General features: G+C 44.0%; 1 protein-coding gene and 1 non-coding gene across 5 annotated transcripts; both read right to left on the bottom strand.

Moving 5' to 3' along the window:
• Positions 1 to 361: 361 nt before the first annotated feature.
• On the bottom strand, positions 362 to 17,159 carry PABPC4 (poly(A) binding protein cytoplasmic 4). 4 transcript variants are annotated; one of them, XR_005554820.1, is made up of 16 exons: positions 16,742 to 17,154; positions 11,473 to 11,666; positions 10,675 to 10,790; positions 10,098 to 10,237; positions 7,936 to 8,030; positions 7,310 to 7,447; positions 6,516 to 6,611; positions 5,239 to 5,511; positions 4,014 to 4,101; positions 3,647 to 3,766; positions 2,822 to 2,949; positions 1,925 to 2,018; positions 1,479 to 1,609; positions 1,096 to 1,195; positions 729 to 800; positions 362 to 642 (listed from the first exon to the last, which is right to left on the bottom strand). XR_005554820.1 is itself a non-coding variant. In XM_039328055.1 (16 exons), the coding sequence occupies exons 3-15, from the start codon at positions 11,644 to 11,646 to the stop codon at positions 1,109 to 1,111; spliced, it is 1,680 nt and encodes a 559-aa protein (XP_039183989.1). In that variant the 5' UTR covers positions 11,647 to 11,666; positions 11,821 to 11,989; positions 16,742 to 16,857; the 3' UTR covers positions 362 to 642; positions 1,096 to 1,108. The 4 variants fall into 4 exon arrangements, 3 of the variants coding, with proteins under 3 accessions (XP_039183989.1, XP_039183977.1, XP_039183998.1); XM_039328055.1 differs by lacking the exon at positions 729 to 800 and adding an exon at positions 11,821 to 11,989 and having other exon boundaries at positions 16,742 to 16,857; XM_039328043.1 differs by lacking the exon at positions 729 to 800 and having other exon boundaries at positions 16,742 to 17,153.
• LOC120302045 lies at positions 6,975 to 7,102 on the bottom strand. Its single transcript, XR_005555084.1, has one exon. It is a non-coding gene; the product is annotated as a small nucleolar RNA SNORA55 (small nucleolar RNA).
• Positions 17,160 to 18,706: the final 1,547 nt, after the last annotated feature.

Raw genomic sequence — 18,706 nt, 5'->3', positions numbered from 1 at the left:
CAGTTTTTTCTCTTCAGATTGTTTGCACGCAAGATCTTGGATATACTCAAAGGATTTGTATGCCAATTAGTATTTTCCTGAAATGTAAGGCAAATAACATTGGAATATTCTTACGCTTTCCTCACACAGCTTGCTAAGGTGACTTCAGGTAATCAGGAAGCACTCACTAGAAAATCTAGAACTAGTTGATTCTCAAGTTATGCTACTTTATATGGACTCCCATATAAAGCTATCTGAATAATCAACCTCTTAGTCCAGTTGTTAGTGGGTGTCCCAACAAGAAGGGCCCTTGAAGAGTTTCAAATCAGTTCAGTGTGGCTGCATCAGAATCCCACAAGGACTGTAGATAGACAGGCAGCAATTTCATAAAATACTTCTATTTATTGATTTTGCAAATGGGATTGTCTGATTAAAACCAAGTCCAAAAATGTCATTATCCCACACGGAAAAACAAGATGTCCGCCTTTTGGCCAGGGGTATGAATTCTTGCATATGGAACTTGATTTTTTTTTTTTTTTAGTATTTTTAAACAAGGCATATTAAGAGCGTTACACACTGAAAAGTATTGAGATATGTTGCATTATGTTGAAATACACAGAATGAGATGATTTCTTCAGAGAGCCCATTTGTCCTTTACAAGACCTAGAGAAAAAAAGAACACTTTAGATGCTGGAGCAACTGTCTGGGAGCTTCCCATTACTTGCAGACATGAGGAGGCAGCATCCCACCTTTTAGAGTTCCAGAGAGAATCGGCCAGTTTTAGGAGGACTCTGTTCAATTCTATGGATCTATTCGGGGTACTAAATTTAAATAGAGGAAAATTCTAAATTTTAGACAATTATTTAAATCATTGGACATTCATTATGACGTTTTCTTAAATGGCAGAAGGCTAGCCGATGAATAATGTATTTGAAGGAACAGCCCCCACTCATTTTCATGAGCAGAAAGTATAGGAAAGTATCCAGGAGCCAAACCATATTTGCTCTCTTGATGCTGCTGCTTTTCCACACAAAAGAGACCTTAGCAGGCTACTGACTGATCAGGAAAGCAATAGGGCTGGTCAGCAAAGTCATGGGCCAGGACTCAGGGACTTACCAGCATCCTTGGCTTACGAGGTAGCAGAAACGATGCCCACCTTTTGGGCAGCTTCCTTCTTTGCTTGGTGAGCTTGTAGCACCGCCACAGCCTCCTCCACCTAGGATGGAGAAATTGCATTGATGGGAGGGATATACAGCTACCCATACCCCCTTGTATGAGTACCCGGTGTGCAAACGTGGCTGAATAATTCAATAAAGTAGGAACAGTGCTTCAGAACTGGTGTGTGTGTGCTACTGTTCCTGTCAGTGGCTCCCTGAAGGAGCTGCACTCGAGATCCGAAGAGATCTGTGGCCCTCCCTGATGGTCACACTCCAGCAAGCCAGCAGAAGCAGAGAGCAACCAATGCTCCTGACCCAGGATTGGGGACCACTAGTGCTTACCTTGGAGCGGAGGGATTCTGGAGACTCCAGCATGTGTAGCAGCTCCGAGTTGTCAATCTCCAGCAGCATCCCAGTGATCTTCCCTGCCAGGCTGAGGTGCATTGCCTGGATCAGCGGAAAGAGACGTTCTCCTGAAGAAGCAAAAATCAAGAGAGTTGATGACTTTATTTTATTGAGCATATGGCATCCTGAGTCTACTCATAGTGAAGTGTTTTAAGCCAGGAGATCACAAGAATTGCCTGCTGCTGTTGTGGAAGAATTAGCCAACTCTGTGTCGTTGTCCAGGGGACACCTGAGTTTAGGATTCCTACACTTTTCAGGGAGGCTTCTTCCTTGTTCTCCTAATCCATAACTATTTTGCATCTATGGCTAGGACAGAAGAGCCACGCAGATGCTGAAAACCCCCCAGATGCCCCAAGGGAGAGATGAGAGAGGGACTGGCTCACCCAGCATCTGCTTTTGCTCCTGGGGAGGTGCAGCAGCCAGCATGGATGCTGTCAAAGGCTCTTGTCCCTGCACGTGAACAGCAGGCTGTGGGGCCTATGAGGAAACCAGGGATTTTGCCATTAGCACAGCCCACAAAAATATCATGGAAGCAATTCTACCAAATTTAGAAGACACACGAAAAATCAAATGCTGAAGAGAAGGACATACTTTCCTCACCAAAGTAAAAAAAAGGCTTCTCCCTTAGCTGAGGAAATAGCTCACTGAAGTGAAAGAGCAACATCAAGGATTAAAATATACTAAATGATTTGAGACTGTTCCCTGATATTTTATCTAAAATGGCAACGTCTCCTACCAATCAGTTTACTGAAAACTCCTAGGAATGACTTACAGCAGTTTCTCACATTTAAGACGGGTGGACTTCAACTCTCAGGATTCCCAAGCCAGGAATGCCAGCTAGTTGAAGTCCACCTGTCTTAAAGGCGCCGAGTTTGAGAGACGCTAACCTAGAGCCAAAACTGCTCTCCTGGGCATGTTATGCCAGAGACAGTACAACACTAACAAGCATGAAATAATTCTTTGGATTACTAGGTGCAAAGCTGAGTGGTTTACATCTGCCAGAACATGTCTATGTGCACGGCAGCACAAAAGTCATCATTCTTTGCAAGAAACAACTATGGCTTTGTAGGTCAGAATGTAAATTGCTGCTCAAATATCAAAAGCCTACTTAGCTGGAGCCTAGAAAACCACTGCATTTTCACAGTGGAGAAAAAAGGTCTCAAATAGGAAGAAAGAAATATTCCCGTTTCTATCTGAAACCCAAAGACTTGGCCAGGGCTGCTGTTGGGTTGAAATCAGGCACCAGACTTTGCTAGGGTTCTTCCAAGGCTTTGCGTTACCTGTAAAGGCTGGACTGCTGGGTGGGGGCTGTGGATGCCTGTAGCATATTTGTATGGTGGAACAGCCCTGGGAGCTTTGGTGACTACAGGTGGCCGAGGAGCCAAATTTGGGGCTGTGGCAGCAACCCCTGTTTATACAGAGAAATTGTGGAGTATCAGAAGCTTATCAAAGAAGTTTTTCATTAGCATGCATTAATCTTGTTTGAGGAACCAGAGACAAATGTTTTATTTCATGTAAGCATGTCTTAAACCGATACTAGCAATAGTCCAGGCAGTTTATTTGAATTCCAATCTATTATTTCCTTTACTGATATATTGGTTGAATCAAAAAGCTTCTGCTACAGTATGGCAACCTTGTTCAACAATTTAATACCTTCCCTAAATATTTTGGGAAAATATCTCTTAAATACCCCTCCCCCATACACATACACTTCACGTTCCCAATCAGCATATTAGCTGAGTTGGCTGGAAACTCTGGAAGTTGCAATTTCAGCACCTCTAGAGAGTCTGGCTTAGACAACTATATTTCTTTCTTTCTTTCTTTCTTTCTTTCTTTCTTTCTTTCTTTCTTTCTTTCTTTCTTTCTTTCTTTCTTTCTTTCTTTCCTTCCTTCCTTTCTTTCTTTCTCATTCATTCATGTAGCAAATGTCACATTTATTACCAGAAGAATCTGTCCAACAGCTAAGTTAACTGATGCTTCTGCGAGGGTGTGTGTGTGTCTGCAAGTCTGTCTAAACCTAACACATTATAAATTCATATTTGTTTAAATTATACATTTGTTTAAAAAATAAATGAAAAGATTCCATCTCTGGGCAAAGTGCTTACCAATCCTCTGGGGAGCACCAGGCAAACCACGTGACGCTTGAGTAGCGCTTGTGGGAGCCAAATGCCGTAGAGTGGGCCGCGGCCCAGACTGGCGCATACTGTTGGGCATACCTTGGAAGCCTAGTTTGGTTTTCAAGAAATGGGGTGGGAGGAGAGAAGGGAATAGCAAATTATTGGCCAGTTACATTAGAAGAGCCCTATCAAGTTAAAACTGGAGGGATGGTCATCCCTGGAAACAGGCCTGTGTGAGACCCCACCTCCCTATAAAACATCCTTAGTTGCCTTTTAGGATAACATGGCATTCTTACACAGGTCTTGAGAGAGAGGGGTCAGGGCTTCCAAGGACAAACTGCTCTTCCACACATACCTTGAGGCCTTCCGCCTGGCTGCCAGCGTGGATTGGGTCTCATCTGAGTTATCTGGTTAGGTGCATAGTATGTGGGTCTGTTCTGAGCCTAGAAAGTAAAGGGGGCTGCAACAGGATCAGTCCTGCAACATGTTTTCATTGGCCTCCTACAATACTACTGCCTTAATCCCAGGAAAAAAGCAGAAAATGCTAAATTGTATATCTCAAACTCTGATGCCATACCTAGCTTCAGTGTTTTAACCTTGCTAAACCACCGCTATTTCAAATATTGTTAAAAATATGTTCATAACAAACCTCAGCCATTGTGCACTAGACTGAAAGCAACAAAGATGATTAGGGGAATGGAGGCTAAAACATATAAGGAACGGTTGCTGGAATTGGGTATGTCTAGTCTAATGAGGAGAAGAACGAAGGGGGACATGATAGCAGTCTTCCAATATCTCAGGGGCTGCCACAAAGAAGAGGGAGTCAAGCTGTTCTCCAAAGCACCTGAAGGCAGGACAAGAAATGGGTGGAAACTGACCAAAGAGAGAAGCAACCTGGAATTAAGGAGAAACTTCCTGACCAATAGAACAATTAACTAGTGGAATAGCTTGCCTCCAGAAGCGGTGAATGCTCCAACATTGGAAGTTTTTAAGAAGAGACTGGACAGCCATTTGTCTAAAATGGTATAGGCCAGGTTTCCTGCCTGAGTAGGGGGTTGGACTAAATGACCTCCAAGGTCCCTTCCATCATCATCATCACTACTACTATTAACACTTCCTAGAAGAAGGCAAAGCCCTTTTCCAAAGCACAAGTCCATGAAGCCCCAGGAACTGAATTCAATTTGAAGGAGAATTCAGCTTATTAAGTTATTAAATTGTGGTGCATCTTGACTTTCATACAGGCATTTAAAATCATTCTGGAAGTGGTTTGGGCACAGAATGGCTGTTTGGATATCATTTCAAGCACATCCCTAATACACCAAAGCTTATTTTCCATTAACCAGGTATTTCACTAAGGCATTCCTGGTATACATTTTTTGTTGTGAGCTTAAAACTTTCTCCAGGCATTTTAGATTCAAATGGATTCCTACAGCAGATCTATCTTGTGAAAAAAAAAGAAAAGAAAGAAAACTATAAAGGCCCTAAGAATCTTAGTCCTTGTGGGAAACAGAAACCGCCTGCTTTGGTAGGGGTTATGGGGGGCCACAGCTCCCCCCAGGACAATTGTAAGGAGGACTCACCTGGGGCACTGCCGGCATGAAATATCCTCCAGAAGCCGGCTGGAACTGGCTGACAATGGTGTTCGCTGGCAGAGCTCTCATGCCAGCGATGCGCTGCAGGTACTGGTTGGTGAGGTGGGCCTTGCGCTCCTCCTTCCTCTGGGCCAAGGCCACATACAGTGGCTTGGAGCCCACAATGCGCCCATTCATCTCGGTTACAGCTTTGGTGGCTTCTTCTGGAGAGGAGAAGCAGACGAAGCCAAAGCCTTTGCTTCGACCATCTTCCAGCATTACCTAATGAAAGGCAGGGACTGAGAAAAGGGCTGGCAGTTCTTAGTCCTTGGTGCTGATGCTCTTTGCCTCACCCAGGAAATACTGCAGGAAGAGAAATACCCCAACATGGACTTCCCAGAGCCGGCTCCTCTTGCACAACGTCCAACAGCAGCACCGGGCATCCCCAAAGCAGCTTTTGCATTCCCAGACCCACGGCTCCCCCCTCTTTGGCCCTGATCAGTCCCCAGCCTCTTTAGCACAGGTGGTCTTCGTGACTAGTTGCTCAGTGACTGTTTGAAGTTACAACAGACCTACAACGGGCTTACTTACAACCCTGATGGGAAGTTATGATGGTCGCCCTCTCATGGTCACATGCTCAGCAAATGGGCTGCATTGACAGCCATTTGCAGCATGCTGTAGCCACGTGACTGCATTTTACAACAGTTTTGCTGAAAACTAGCATTTACTTCTGATTTTAAGCAAAACCATGTGCATAATGAACTGACAGTTCATATGAGCAAAACCACTGGTTTACTATGGGTATTTGCTTAATGACCCCTGCAAAAAAGGCCATAAAGTTGGGTTAGTCACATGACCCAAGCAAACTTATTTTAGAACCATCACAACTTACAACCATCATGAGCAGGTTCCATTACATTCATAAGTTTTGGACTACCTTTTGCTGAACTGGCATGTCTGTTCAAATTCTTAATTTCTTGTCTCTGGGGCCCAGCTGTTTCATTAACTAAGGTGGCAGAACAAAATTCCCTCATATATTTTTTACATCTGATTTCCATTTACATGCTTTATTTCTACAAAAGATTTCAATTTTCCACTTCCATTAATTCATTCATTCACGCATTGTCACAATAGTTCTAAAGCCTTATTTGGGCAAATGGCTTAGAAGTGTCCCCCATGCAGGTATGCAAGTCTTAGAACAGTTCAGGCAATGCTTGGTTCACCTGGAGGGATTTCTAGCTGTGGGACCCTTGCTCAGTGTCTGCTTAATTCCCTGCTGTCTTTACCTTAGCACTTGTGATGGACCCAAATGGAGAGAACTCTTTTCTCAGCTTCTCATCATCAATTGTGTCATCCAGGTTCTTGATATAGAGATTAACTCCCTGAAAAAGAAGACAGAGATGTTAGCATGAGTTGACAACAGTGCAAAATGTGATGATTATGAGCAAAGCGGGATTTTCTTTTCTATCAACAACCATCCCCACACGTGCCATTAATTACACAGTCATTTGGCGTTGGGCAGCCTAGACATCTAACAAATAAAAAGTTGCAGGATCCAATCTGGGTCAGTTTAATTTTCCAAGCTTTCAGACTCATGCTGAAGCCCATCCTCAGGGAACTTCTCTCTAGCAGAATGTGGCTCCTCACTCAGATTGGATCCTGCAATATTACCCTGTGACACATATATTTGCCTTCATTTGTAATAAAAAATTAGGAATGTCATGTCCTTTGCAGAAAGAAACACTAAATGTTTCAAAGCCGTAGAGACAAGTTTCTTTATAAGAGAATTTGCCTGGATTTGCTTTGCATTTCTGTAGCACCATCTGTCCCCAGGCCTGCACTGCACAGCCAGGATCAGGAAAGATTCAGGTGCATCTCCCACCATGCCATTCCTTGCCATTCCTATTGAGGGAGTCTGGAGAGTCCTAAAGGAACTCAAAATTCACCAGGCTGCTAATCCAGAGGCTTCAAGTTTCAGCAGAGCACAAATTCGTGATCTAACCTATCCCAACAACAGTCCCTCAAATGCACACACACTTTCTAACTTGGGAGCACTTTCCTTCTTCTAGAGGCAAAATACCTGGTAACGGCTGATCCTCTCTTGCTTCAGCTGCTCAAACCTGCGTTTCAGCTCTGCCTGCCGTTCCACCTTCTTCTGTGCACGACCCACAAACACAATTTTCCCATTGATATCTTTTCCATTCATTTCTTCTACTGCCTGTAAAAGAATTCAAAGTAGCAAATCCCTTGCAGACATAGAGTCTTCCTTAGACACATGGTGCTGACTATTATTATATTTTCCTATGTTAATTTGCGCTCAACAACTGAAGCAAGTTCAAAGTATTTACGCAAACTTGGATAAATCTGGGACTTTCAGTTCTTCTGTGAATCGCAGGATCCTCTAGTGCTCATTTAACTGAACAGCATTCACAGTTCTCCCATTGAAAGGCAAGGCTAAGGCCATTCCCAGACTGTTAGCTGGAATACTGAGACTCCTGGTTTGTTGAGCTGTTGCCTTTTGGTAATAAAATGAGAACTATCACTCACTACAGACTTGCCCTTTGCTTTATCCCAACAGGCATCTAACAGAAAATCCAAAACAAAGGGATTTGCTCTCATTTTATTTCTGCAACATTCACCAGAGCTCCATTTTTCAGTTGAAAAACAGATCATGCCAGATCCACACAGTAGCCTCACAGTTTATACCTTGCTGGCTTCTTCATGCTTTTCAAAACTCACGAAGCCAAAACCTTTGGATTTTCCAGCCGGATCAGTCATCACTTTAACACTGAGGGTCTTACCTGTTGTTAGAAGAACAGAGTTAGCAAATATTACCCAGAGCAAAATTACAAGGAGAGCTTTTCAGAAGGAAAACTATTACTGAACAGATCATTACATTATTGAAACTAGTCCACATTAGGATGCCCACCAGCCCACTGTCTGGAATCCTAGATGGTGTCTATGCACTGACTCTTTTTCTCTTAATTACTTCCTGAGCAGAATGACATACTCTCTTAATAATGTTGCTAAATTCTGTTTAATAGCTGGCAGAATTCATTAAAACCTTGTCAGCAACAGTGTCAACGCTGTAACAATGGATGTTCCTGCTCTGACAACTGATGGAAATCGCAGCCATTTTCCCTTTACTTTTAACATGCTTTTTCTTCTATTTAGAGATCATGTGTTGAAGGGGGGATGGGATGAATGCTTGAGCTCAGCTAGCCATAATAATAATGCAGTTCCCTGGGAACTCAAGGACACAAACCGATAACTTTTTGGCTGGCTGAGGAGCTGGGGAGAGTCCACACTCTGGGCTAATTGGAGAATGTGAATTATGACTGTTTAGTGGGGGTGGGACTTGCAACTTGTTACTTTGTATCTGGGGGAAGGGAATCTAGTTTTGGGTTCAACTATGTAGTGCCAATACTTTGTTTCCTGAATAAAATGTTCTTTAAGGAAGAATTCTTGCCTTGAAGTTCTTTAATGGGTTTCATCTATCGGAACCCATATGATATGATTATGTCTTTATTTGCCTTTAATTTATTTTATTTTGTTAATTTTATTTTAGTACCATTATTCTGCTCTTTTACCCTACTGATCGATGGTGAAATAAAATATAGGTGGTCCTCGGTTAATGACCCTAACTGGAACCGTAAGCAAAGTGGTCACTAACTGGGAAATCATATGACCGTGATTGTGCTTTCCGGCGGGAAAGAGATGACTCAGTTTCATACCTTCAATTTTTGTTTGCCACCACCCCCCTTTGGAATAATCAGGTCCCTGCTAATAATCTTGCACACATTGAAAGCAATGTGATTGCTCTGGCAGCAGGAGATGATCAAGCAAAGAAATTGCCTACAGAAATCACTTGCTATTTTTCTCCGCCCTCCCTCACTCACAGAGCTATGATTGGAGATAAAGAGATATCACTGTATTTCTTGAATAACACACTTGTGGCTCCCAGCCTTGGGCGGCCAGCACAACTGCATTGCTTTCGGTGTATAAAAGAAGAAAAAGGTTACTCTCTTGCAATAAGCCCTTTCTCTCCAATATTTCTGCTTTCCAGGGATGGGGAGAAGAAGAAAAAAAACGCAGATCAGGCACAGAACATTGCGTGCTGACTATAATGGCAATCATATGACTGAGGGATGCTACAAAGGTTCTAAATAGTAAATGATCATAGAGTTATTTTTTCAGCCCCATCCGTTACTCTGAATGGTTGCTGAATAAACAGCCTGTGAGGAATACCTGTTCTTTGACTTTCACTAATCTAAGACCCCAAACATATACATTTCCTAAAGGGGTGGTGGTGGTTTCCTGAAGGATCTTCAATTTGCACAATTTATTAAATTCCACCTCCGTTCATAAATACCCTATTGTTATCCTTTCTAATCTGGTAGAGAGCATAAGAAATAGCCTTGAAGGACAGGAAAAAGAGCCACTATGGAAAAAAGATTGAAAATAACTTGAGAAAATGTCAAAGACAAACCCCTCCCTAGTTCACATGATCATAAAGTGAGGGAGGGGGAAGCACATTTAGATTTGCAAGACTGCTATCAGCCCACCTAGAAGCCAAAATCCTTTAGCTCCCAAACTATTTTTATTGGAATTGGTCTAGGAACAGACTCTCAAAAGATTAAATAAGCTTCTCCCTCCCTTATCTTTATGTGAATTAGAGAGGACTTTTCTGAGAAGTTTTCTCAAGTTATTTCTTGACCAGGCTCAAGGCCCCGTTCTTGCCATTGCCTTGCAAGGCTATTCCTTATGCCCCATTCAAATCTTAAAACATCCAATCAGCCATCATTTATAAAGGCTTCAGCTGTCAGATGTGAACGTAAAAGAAGACCTTCACTTTCTGGAAGACCCACCGTAGTTGCTGAAGAGACCCTTCAGCCTCTCGTCATCCATCTCATCCCCAAAGTTTTTAATATAGACGTTGGTGAACTCCTTGGCTTTGGCTCCCAACTCTGCCTCACGTTCTTTATGGGATTTAAATCGGCCAACAAATCTGGGTGGCAAAACAATGACAAGCCCTGGTGAATGCTCTGCTCCTGCCCCCCAGGAGGAAGGCAAGGCAAGGTTTCAGGGAAGAAAGGCAAAAGCAAGCAGCCATGGGGGGGGGGTGGAGGGGGGGGCGGCTGCAAAGGAGAACACAAGACCAAGCTGAAGAATCCCCTGTCCTGAAGCAGAGAGGCAGCAGGCCAAGGGGAGCCACTCACTGCTGGGCAGGATAAAGCCTCAGGGAGTTCAACCCAGCCCACAGCAGGGAGGCATCAAGTGAAGCTAGACCCCCAGGGCAGGGGGTGTTGGCTGTGGCTCGGGCAGGGAAACTCACCAGCCCTGAAGGAGACAGGCAGCAGGCCAAAGCTTGGGCCAGGAGAACCAGCAGCCTGGTGGGTTAATACTGAGATGCATCATGTCTCAGCTTCTGGCTGAGACACTCACACTTTGCGGTCGTTCAGCAGCATGCCGTTCATTTTCTCAATGGCGCGGTCCGCAGCATCTTGTGTCTCAAAGTGCACAAAAGCATAGCCCTTGGAGCCATTCTCATCACACACCACCTGTAAACGACTGGGGTTGATTAGCCAGCATCAATAGGTCAGTTTACCACATGTTAAGTGTTTCCCAAGGACAAATGGAAGATGCAAATTTTGCATCATGGTTGGCACCCCTATTGTGAACACATCTGTAAATCACTACAGTTCAATGTCTAAGGTAAAAGGCTTTACTTATGAGCTCAGTTCCTCAGATATTACTTCACTGCCAAGAAAGAAGCCATCAAAGAAAAAAAAATGCTGTACCCTCCCTCTTTCATCACTGGCCATATCCACCATTTACTCCAGCCCCTAATTACTTTGCAGATTTCCACGTTTTAGAAGTACCCAGTGTGTCACTGAAACATTATGCAAAGCGAGATCAGCTCCAAAAAACTCTACAAAGGTGGCAGCTTAACTCTGATGTAAAGCAAGGATTGACAAGATGTTCCCCTGAGAGTGCAAAACCCACCAAGCGATTATATGAGAGAGAGGGAGGGAGAGAGAGAGAGAGAGAGAGAGAGAGAGAGAGAGAGAGAGAGAGAGAGAGAGAGAGAGAGAATCCATTTTTCCTGGCTCTGTTACACAAACCCACCTGTGCCTGATGCCACCAACCCAATCTTATCCGACATATATGGAGAATAAGGCCCAGCCAATTCCAAAGGCCAGTTCCATGCAATTCAGGAACCAGAACTGGCCTATGACTCACCTTGCAAGAAAGAATATTCCCAAAAGCAGAGAACGTGTCATAAAGTGCTTTGTTGTCTATGGATCTATCCAGGTTCTTGATGAAGACATTCCCTACACCCGATTTCCTCAAAGAGGGGTCCCGTTGAGACCACATGATGCGGATGGGCTTGCCTCTGATTACATCAAAGTTCATAGTATCCAGGGCCCGCTCAGCTGCAGCACAAAGAGCAAGAAAGAGACGGAAATTTTATCTTGAAAAAAGCAAGTGAGACTCCCATTGGGAATTCCCCTCTCAACACTTTCTCCTCAACCACACTGCAGATTTAGAGAGCATTTTATGTATGTCTGTATATGCAGACATGCACACCTTAAAGTAAATCTGTCCATTTCCTCACAGTCTAGTATTTTTTTAATTATTTTTTCTTCTGGTGGTGTTTCTTCGTTCTTCCAGTATTGTGCAAATATAATTCTTGCCGCTGTTGTCACATGTAAAATCAAGTATGTACTTTGCGTCTCAAGTTTTTCTGGCATTATACCTAGTAAAAAAAATTCAGGTTTATAGTCTATGTGTTTCTCTAACATTTTTTTAAACCAATTTTTGTCCAATATTTCCTTGAGACTGTTCTTAAAGATCATCTGGAAGCTTCAACTGGTCCACAATGCAACAATATGGACAGTTATTGGTATTCCTCATGACACACAAGTGATACCTCTGCGCCACAAGCTGCAGTGGCTCCCTATGCACATCCAGGTGAAATTCAGAGCAATGAAGTCTCGCATGGCACAGAACCAGGTTACAGGCAGTGCTCGACTTACAACAGTTCACTTAGGGACTGTTCAAAGTTACAAAGGCACTGAAAACAGTGAGTTATGACCATTTTTCACACTTACACGTGATTTACATTCGGATGCATGACAACTGACTCACATTTATGATGGTCGCAGTGTCCCGGTGTCAAGGGATCCCTTGTGTGTGATCTTCTGACAAGCGAAGTCAACAGGGAAACTGGATTCACTTAACCCTCTTACTAAGTTAACAACTGCAGCGATTCACTTAACAACTGTGGCAAGAAAGGTCATAAAATGGGGCAAGACTCACTTAACAAATGTCTCACTTAACAACATAAATTTTTGGCTCCATTGTGGTTGTAAGTCATGGAATACCTGAATTTGTAGAACTGCCTTCTCACAAGAATATCTGCCCATCCACATATATTTATATACAGACACACAATGTATGTATGTGGGTGTTGTGTGTGTGTGTGTGTGTGTGTGTGTGTGTGTGTGTATTCCCATCTTTGTTTATAAGTAACTCAAGACAGCAAGCATACATAATCCTCTTTTTCCTCCTATTTTCCTCACTACAACAACTTTGTGAGTAGGTCTGGCATGCTCTTTCTCTGAAATCATATCATCCTGGGGGGGCCAGGAAGCCTGCTTTTTTGGTACCAACCCCTGCCATTTGAAACTATCTCCCCCTCCCTCCCAAAGCTCAATGAACATTGGGTCCGAAGCCTGCAGGCCTCTCAAAAGGCCGTTGAGCCCTGTGTACTTGATTCAGGATAAGTTGTAGTTGGTGATACAGCCTCTTTTAGCCCTGAACATTTTTAATTGCTTTATATTACCTCAGTGGTATATGTTGGGAGGGGGGGAATTGTACTTTTATACAGAATTATAGCATTTGAGTTGGACAATTATAAACATGTTCTAAATAAATACATGTTCAAAGCTCACCATTTTCCTTGCAAGCAGACTATCCTAACTAACTTTCCACCACAGCCAAGTGAGCTCCAGGCAAGTGTCTCACTTTCTAGACCTTCTGCAACTGAGACACTCAGATATGCCACTCATTCCTAAGGATTCTATTTTTATACTGAGCAGCATATTAAAAGCGGTGACATCTGCATACCAGATCCTGTTCACAAACTTCAGAAGCTTAGGAGTAAGTCTCATTGCAAGAACTACCTTAAATTGTGAGAGGAAGGGATTCAGAGGGTGAGGAGGGACTGCCTGATGCCAACACAAGATTGCATTCATTACTCAGGTCAGCCTGGACAGGTTCAGAAAAACTAGCAAGGGTAGTGGCAGTCTGGTCTAATGCTTAAGGCACCAAACAAGAAAGCCAGAGACTATGAGTCCAAGTCCCCCCCCCCCCTTACTCATGAAAGCCAGCTAGGTGACTTTGGGCCAGTCACCCTCTCTCAGCCCACCCACAAGGTTGTTGTTGTGAGGAAAATAGGAGGATGCTGGTGCACTGGATATGTTCACCCTTATTCATAACAATAATAAAAGCAGGGTACAATTAAATTTAATTACATTAGTGTCTGACAATGGAAGACAGCTTGAGTAATAAGTGGCAGATAAGGAGACAAAACACAGGACTGGGATTTTAAAAGATTAGGATGCCATTGATGCCCCAAAAAAGCAGCTGCCAAAAAAGCCAATGCAATCCTAGGCTACATCAGCACTGGGATAGAATCAAGATCACGTGAAATATTGATACCACTTTATAATGTCTTGGTAAGGCCACACTTGGAATATTGCATCCAGTTTTGGTCGCTACAATGTAAAAAAGATGTTGAGACTCTAGAAAGAGTGCAGGGAAAAGCAACAAGGATGATTACGGAGCTTATGAAGAACTGTTGCAAGAACTGGGTATGTCTAGTCTAGTGAAAGGGAGGTCCAGGGGCGTCAGGATAGCAATGTTCCAGTATTTCAGGGGCTGCCACAAAGAAGAGGGTGTCAACCTATTCTCCAAAGCACCAGGACAAGAAGCAATGGATGGAACTAATCAAGGAGATAACCAATCTAGAGCTAAGAATAAATATCCTAACAGTGAAAACAATTAACTAGTGGAATGGCTTCAGAAGTTGTGGAGGCTCCATCACTGGAGACTTTTAAAAAAACTGAGACTGGACAGCCATTTGTCCAGAATGATATAGGGTCTCTTGTTTGAGTTGGGGGTTGGACTAGAAGATCTATAAGGTACCTTTCAATTCTGTTATTCTGTTACTCTATTATTCTGATGCCTATATGACAACAAAGCTACCAATATGGCTTCTTAACTAAGGTTGAAGTCAATATTTGGGAAACTTGACACCTCCTGATTTTAACTCTCCCTATATAGGCTATCTGAAACATGGAAAAACCAAGCAGGTCTCAGGAATAAAAATGCTACACAGCCAACTCTCATCAGTCACACAAAACACAATTCTTAATTGATCCAGCTCTAATTAAAGGCAGAGGAAGTGGAAATATTCTCTATCGATACCTCCCAGTCCCTTCCTAATTCAACAATTCAAACATGTATCCCGCATTACCTAAACAGGGTTTGTCACAAATAATGGACAAAGATGCAGCCAACTTTGGTGGTGTTTTGTTCCAAGAACTGTCCAGGACCATACTGGACATAGAGTGGGGGAAGGACCAGTGTAACCTGTGCTTTCCAAGATGAATTGTCTTTGGTTTCAAGCCCTTGTTCCCTTCCCATGTGGATCAAGGTTTTAGTTGAGAGACAAGGCTCAGTTGTCTTTCTTTATCAAAAGTAGCATCCATTTCAAGTAGCACTTTAGTCAGCTAGTTAAATCAGGCAACATTTATTTATAGCAGAAAGAGGTGTTCCAGACAGAGATGCTGGTAACTCCAGCATATCTCTTTGCAATTGAAAGGGAAAAGCAATTACTGAAGCAAGTAATGCAATTTGGGGGAATCTTTACCTGCACGGACATTTCTCCAATACTGATAGTTACCTGCTAATAAAAACTACTGAAGTAAAGATGGTTTTGATTTTGAGCTTTGGGACAGATATGGTAGAAGTCATCTGGTACTATGGAATGTTCTACCTTTATGAAACACTATCAGAAATTAGCTTTGCTGATAATGGATGCAGATGCATATATAAAATTTCTATCCCATCTTCTGAATCAAGAAAGTTTTCTCATAGGTGTATTATAATACCACTCGGATATTGCTGTACCTCTGTGACGTCTATGATGGTTCCCGGGTAATTTATTGCCACCTTTCAGCAGCTTATTATGGCAGAACAAGAAATAATGTATCGATCCATTCATGTCCCTGATGGCTAATGAAAGACTATTTCAAGGCTGAGTAGAATTACCCAGAACAAAATCCTGTGAAGTAACATGGAACACACCTTACATTTCTGATTATATGGGAAACACCAAACGGAAGGTAAGCTATAAACCATGGTTTATACACCACACTGGCAGGGTTCACACAAAATGTTAAAAACCTCCCACATTTTAACTCAGTGGGATGCGTGACCTAATTCCTTAGAGCAGAAGGCGTCCAACCCTGAATCTCAGCTTCTCTTTAGAGGTGGAGTTGGAGATGCTCCAAAATAACATTATTCATTTATGTTCAGCCTAGAGACGCCCTTTTCATGATACTGTGTGAGCATCCTTTTAGAATTGGGATCAATCTTTAATCTGAAACTCACAGTTGGGCACAAAGTTCAAATTTATATACTCATACAAGAACACTTGTATAGAAAGCAGCCCTTTCTCTAGTAGGGGCAATTTAGCTACATGTTCCTTCTCCATTGCTCAGGCAGTCAGAGAGCAGGAAGACTCTTCATTAAGAAGCCGAATCAACACCTCCTCTGCCCATCTCAGGGAGTTAGCAGCTCACAAGAGGAAATCATCTGTGGAACCACATTCCGATAAATCCATTGGACTCTTTTGGGGGGCATCCACTACATTCGTCAATTAAAGTCAACTTTCAAACATAACAGAAGGACCTGCCCTAAGACACCCAGGTGAGACCACGCCTTCTCTCTCAAAATACCCCCCTTTTCAACCCTCTTTTCAGTACATGGTCCCTGGATGACCACCCTCAACAAGGGCCCCCCAGTCCTCTTCAGGGACAGGAACACGAATGGGCAAGGGGAATCCCAGTGCGACAGACTGACTGGCTGGGAAGTTGAGGAAGGTGGCACTAGGAAACCACATTTCCTTTGCTGCCAAGGAGCCCACCTGGAGGCCCTACCAGGCCAGCAAACAAGACACCTGAGCTGGCCTTGACTTTCACTATTTGAGATGTGAAAGGCCTGTCCAGAGAGGGAGGGAACCCGGCGCTAAATCTGGGCCTGGAGCTCCTACAGAGGTTTTACCCCCACCGCAGCAAGTTTAAGGGGGGAGGGGGCTCCGCCTCCCAGAATCCCCCGCAGCAGGCTCACGCTGCCTGGGGGATTCTGGGAGTTGGGGCCCGGCGGTCGCCCTGCAGCCCCTCCGGAGGCCCCGGGCCAGAGGGATGTCGGGGAGACTCACCGTCGCCGGGTTGCTGGAAGTTGACGTAGGCGTAGCCCAGCGAGCGCCGGGTGATCATGTCCCTGCAGACGCGGATGGAGAGGACGGGCCCGGCGGGGCTGAACTTCTCATAGAGCAGCGCCTCCGTCACCTCGGGGTGCAGGTCCCCCACGTACAGCGATGCCATCGGGTAGCTGCTCCCGCCGGCGGCGGCGGCGGCGGCGGCGGCGTTCATCTCGGCAGGCGGGCAGGCGGGCGCGCGGCCGTTCCGAGAAAGTGCGGCGAGCGGGGCAGGGACAGCCTCGAGGAGCCAGTCCGCGCGCCGCGAAGGCCTGCGGGCGGGGATCCGGGCCTCTTCCTCCGAGGAGCTCCTCCCTTCCCGCCGCCTCCTCCCCGCCAAGCTGCGGCACAGGGCGCCCCGCGGAGGCCTTCAGGGGCCGCTCCGAGGCCGCCGCCCACGCCGCCGGGCCTGCGGGGCGGAGGGGCTGGACAGCGCCCCTGGTGGCGAGGCCGGGAGCTGCCACACGGAAGGAAGGGGGCTCCCGTCTGGCAGGCGCTGCCTTCGGGTCAGGCGTTGTCCTGGAGGGTCTCGGTTTGGTTTCGGGGCTGTATTGACAGCTACATTGTACAGATAAAGCTGATACAGGTAGTCCTCGCGTTACGACAACAATTGTACCCAAAATTTCTGTTGCTAAGTGAGACATTGGTTAAGTGAATTTTGGCCCATTTTATGACCTTTCTTGCCACACTTGTTAAGTGAATCACTGCAGTTGTTAAATTAGGAACACGGTTGTTAAGTGAATCTGGCTTCCCCTATGGACTTCGCTTGTCAGAAGGTTGCACAAGGGGATCACGTGACCCTGGGACACTGTGTCCGTCATAAATAGGAATCAGTTGCCAAGCATCTGAATGTAAATCACAAGACCTTGGGGATGCTGCAACAGTCATAATGTGAAAAATGGTCATGTCGCTTTTTTCAGTGCCGTAACTTCAAACAGTCACTAAGCAAACTGTTGTGAGTCGAGGACTACTGTACTTTTATCACTTTTTTCCTTTCCTTTTTTTTTTTGTTTTTTGGTCATCAAGTTTTTGACGCCCTGCTAGACGACTGGTGGTACTCGGATGTCGCCATATCCTAAAAGTGGTACAATGAGTGAAAAGGTTGAAAAGCCCTACTCTAACAGATGAAGAGGCTAGGGCTACCAATATGAAAGAATTTATTAAAATGCTGTCTTTAATACCTCAAAAGAAAACAGGCAATTGCCAGTATTTGGCACCCAAGGAAAAAAAGGCAATTAGTCCAACTGGGAGCAAAAGAAAATATTAAGGGTGAATGGAAGCTTCCAGATGGAAGACAGATGTTAAATGAACAAATAACTAGAGAATTATTAGCTATTTTATATCAGGGAAGTCATTGGAGAACACAAGCATTGTGTGACACTTTTCTGCAAAAATATGGTTGTATTGGAGTCTTTATTGTAGCACAACAAATAAGTGGAATATATTTCATTTGTAAAGAGACCAACAAACAAAAACTGTGCCAAAATACAAAAAGGGCACACTCAGACTCAGGTCAGAGTACATGACACAGGAAATACAAAGCCTCAAACAGGAACAGGAAACAACCTCAAGAGCCTCCGAAGGTATTAAAAACCCACACCTTCCAGCAATATGCGGTCATTTTTCCTGGAGCCATGCTTCTGGCTGGCTTTCCTCTTCAATAAACTGCAACCTTCTTTCTAAAGCAGTCTCCATTTTGTTTATTCCCATCGTGCAATAAAGATTTTTCTTTCAACAGATCAATTATATCTATTCTAATCAACACAGGAGACGCTATCAAAGGCATAGCTGCACAGCTAGATGCCACCAGTAGAATGTGTATGATAGAAGAAAATGATCAAAGTAGTGAAGACCTAGTAAAACAATTTGAACAAGATTATGAAACTTATTAGTGTTTAAAAGGCAATAGAAGAGAAGAAAAAGATA

This window comes from Crotalus tigris, unplaced genomic scaffold (genome assembly GCF_016545835.1).
Source record: "Crotalus tigris isolate CLP2741 ecotype Arizona unplaced genomic scaffold, ASM1654583v1 scf7180000017614.5298720, whole genome shotgun sequence".
NCBI classification, from domain to species: domain Eukaryota; kingdom Metazoa; phylum Chordata; class Lepidosauria; order Squamata; family Viperidae; genus Crotalus; species Crotalus tigris.
Note: the sequence above shows the minus strand (reverse complement) of the source record. Positions and strands in the feature narration are given on the sequence as shown.

Coding starts and splice junctions, on each gene's coding strand:
- PABPC4 (XM_039328043.1), bottom strand. CDS start 16,955: ATGAACGCCGCCGCCGCCGCCGCCGCCGCCGGCGGGAGCAGCTACCCG. Junction 10,238..10,674: donor CTGCTGAACGACCGCAAAGT/GTGAGTGTCTCA, acceptor TTTGCCACCCAG/ATTTGTTGGCCGATTTAAAT. Junction 4,102..5,238: donor TCATGCCGGCAGTGCCCCAG/GTGAGTCCTCCT, acceptor TTTACTTTCTAG/GCTCAGAACAGACCCACATA.